Here is a 1167-nt window from a genome sequence, read left to right as displayed (position 1 = left end):
ACCTGGGAGACCGTCCTGTCCCGGACCGACTCCTCGGACAGGCACTGGTACACCCCGCTGTCGCCGTCCGACAGGTTGAAGATGAGCAGGTTCTTCTGGTCCGTGAGGCCGTACTTGGGGCTGTCGGCCTTCAGCACGCCGCTCCGGAACTTCCACGACACCTGGGCCAGGTTGGACTTCAGGGAGCACTTCAGTTCCGCCGTGCCGCCGGGCTTGAAAAAGTGCTGCCGGAAGCTCGCTCTACCTTTATCTGGAACACCAAAATAAACGTGTACAGGGTCAGCAATCTCGCTCGCCACGTCACGTCGTTAAAAACAGGTCAACACCCACAAGATGGCGCGTTTCACCCACAGGTGCGACATGGAATCTTCCAGAACAACTAAGGAGATAGAGACATGCGTGACCGCAAAGCCAAGATGAGCCCTGGGTGGCAGCCCCAGGGACAGGAAAACTGGAGGCAGCTCTGAGCAGCGGACATCCCGGTCCTCACCCCCCGTCCCTGGAGATGGCGCCTCAGGCCGGGGAGGCTGAGCGGGGCCTGGGAGGGCGGGCGGAGGCCGGCTCCGCGTCTGGTGTCGGCGTTCTGAGGCAGACACAGACGCTTCTGCTGGCAGCTTGAGGAGGGCTGGCATCTTGGGACCCCAGCGGGCCGGCGGGGTGCAGATCCTGGGGTGGTGCGTCTGCCTCTCGGGCCTGGAAGGTGGTGGGCATCCTGCCTGGTCCAGCCCCTTTCTCTGGCCCTGGCCACGGGAAGTGGGCAGCCCAGGCGGGAACCCCAAGGGCACGTCACCCCACTCCATCTCCTCCGTGATGGACTGAGGTTTTGCTGAACGCACCCCAAGCCAAGCAGAAAGGCAGGCAGGGTGGATGGCATGCCTCCCAGGGACAGACACGCCCCCGCGGCTGCCACACGGGCAGCGGAGGGGCAGAGACAGGCCCAGCGTCGCCCGGGGACGCCGCGCTCGCTCCGAGTGAAGATGGGAAGCAAGGGACACACAGACGCCACAGACGATGCTGAGCATGGGGGAGCGGCCTCGCCTGGCTGCGGCCTCGGAGGCCACTCACCTGGGCACACGGACGTGTCGCCCCTCATGTCCTGGATCAGGCCCCTGCAAGGCAAGCGGCTCCCGTCAGCCGCCCACGGCCCACCCCAGCCATGGCCCCCTC

General features: G+C 65.6%; 1 protein-coding gene across 1 annotated transcript in view; it reads right to left on the bottom strand.

Annotated features, from left to right (window-relative positions):
- The window catches only part of SEMA4D (semaphorin 4D), a 33198-nt gene that overhangs the window by 14179 nt on the left and 17852 nt on the right, over positions 1 to 1167 (bottom strand). Inside the window, exon 13 of the mRNA XM_008049293.1 lies at positions 1066 to 1109. Coding sequence (XP_008047484.1) covers positions 1066 to 1109 — 44 coding nt within the window. The remainder of the gene's footprint in view (positions 1 to 1065; positions 1110 to 1167) is intronic.

This window comes from Carlito syrichta, unplaced genomic scaffold (genome assembly GCF_000164805.1).
Source record: "Carlito syrichta isolate Samal-C Ts95f unplaced genomic scaffold, Tarsius_syrichta-2.0.1 Scaffold131524, whole genome shotgun sequence".
Lineage (NCBI taxonomy): Eukaryota > Metazoa > Chordata > Mammalia > Primates > Tarsiidae > Carlito > Carlito syrichta.
This window is presented reverse-complemented; position numbering and strand designations above follow the sequence as displayed.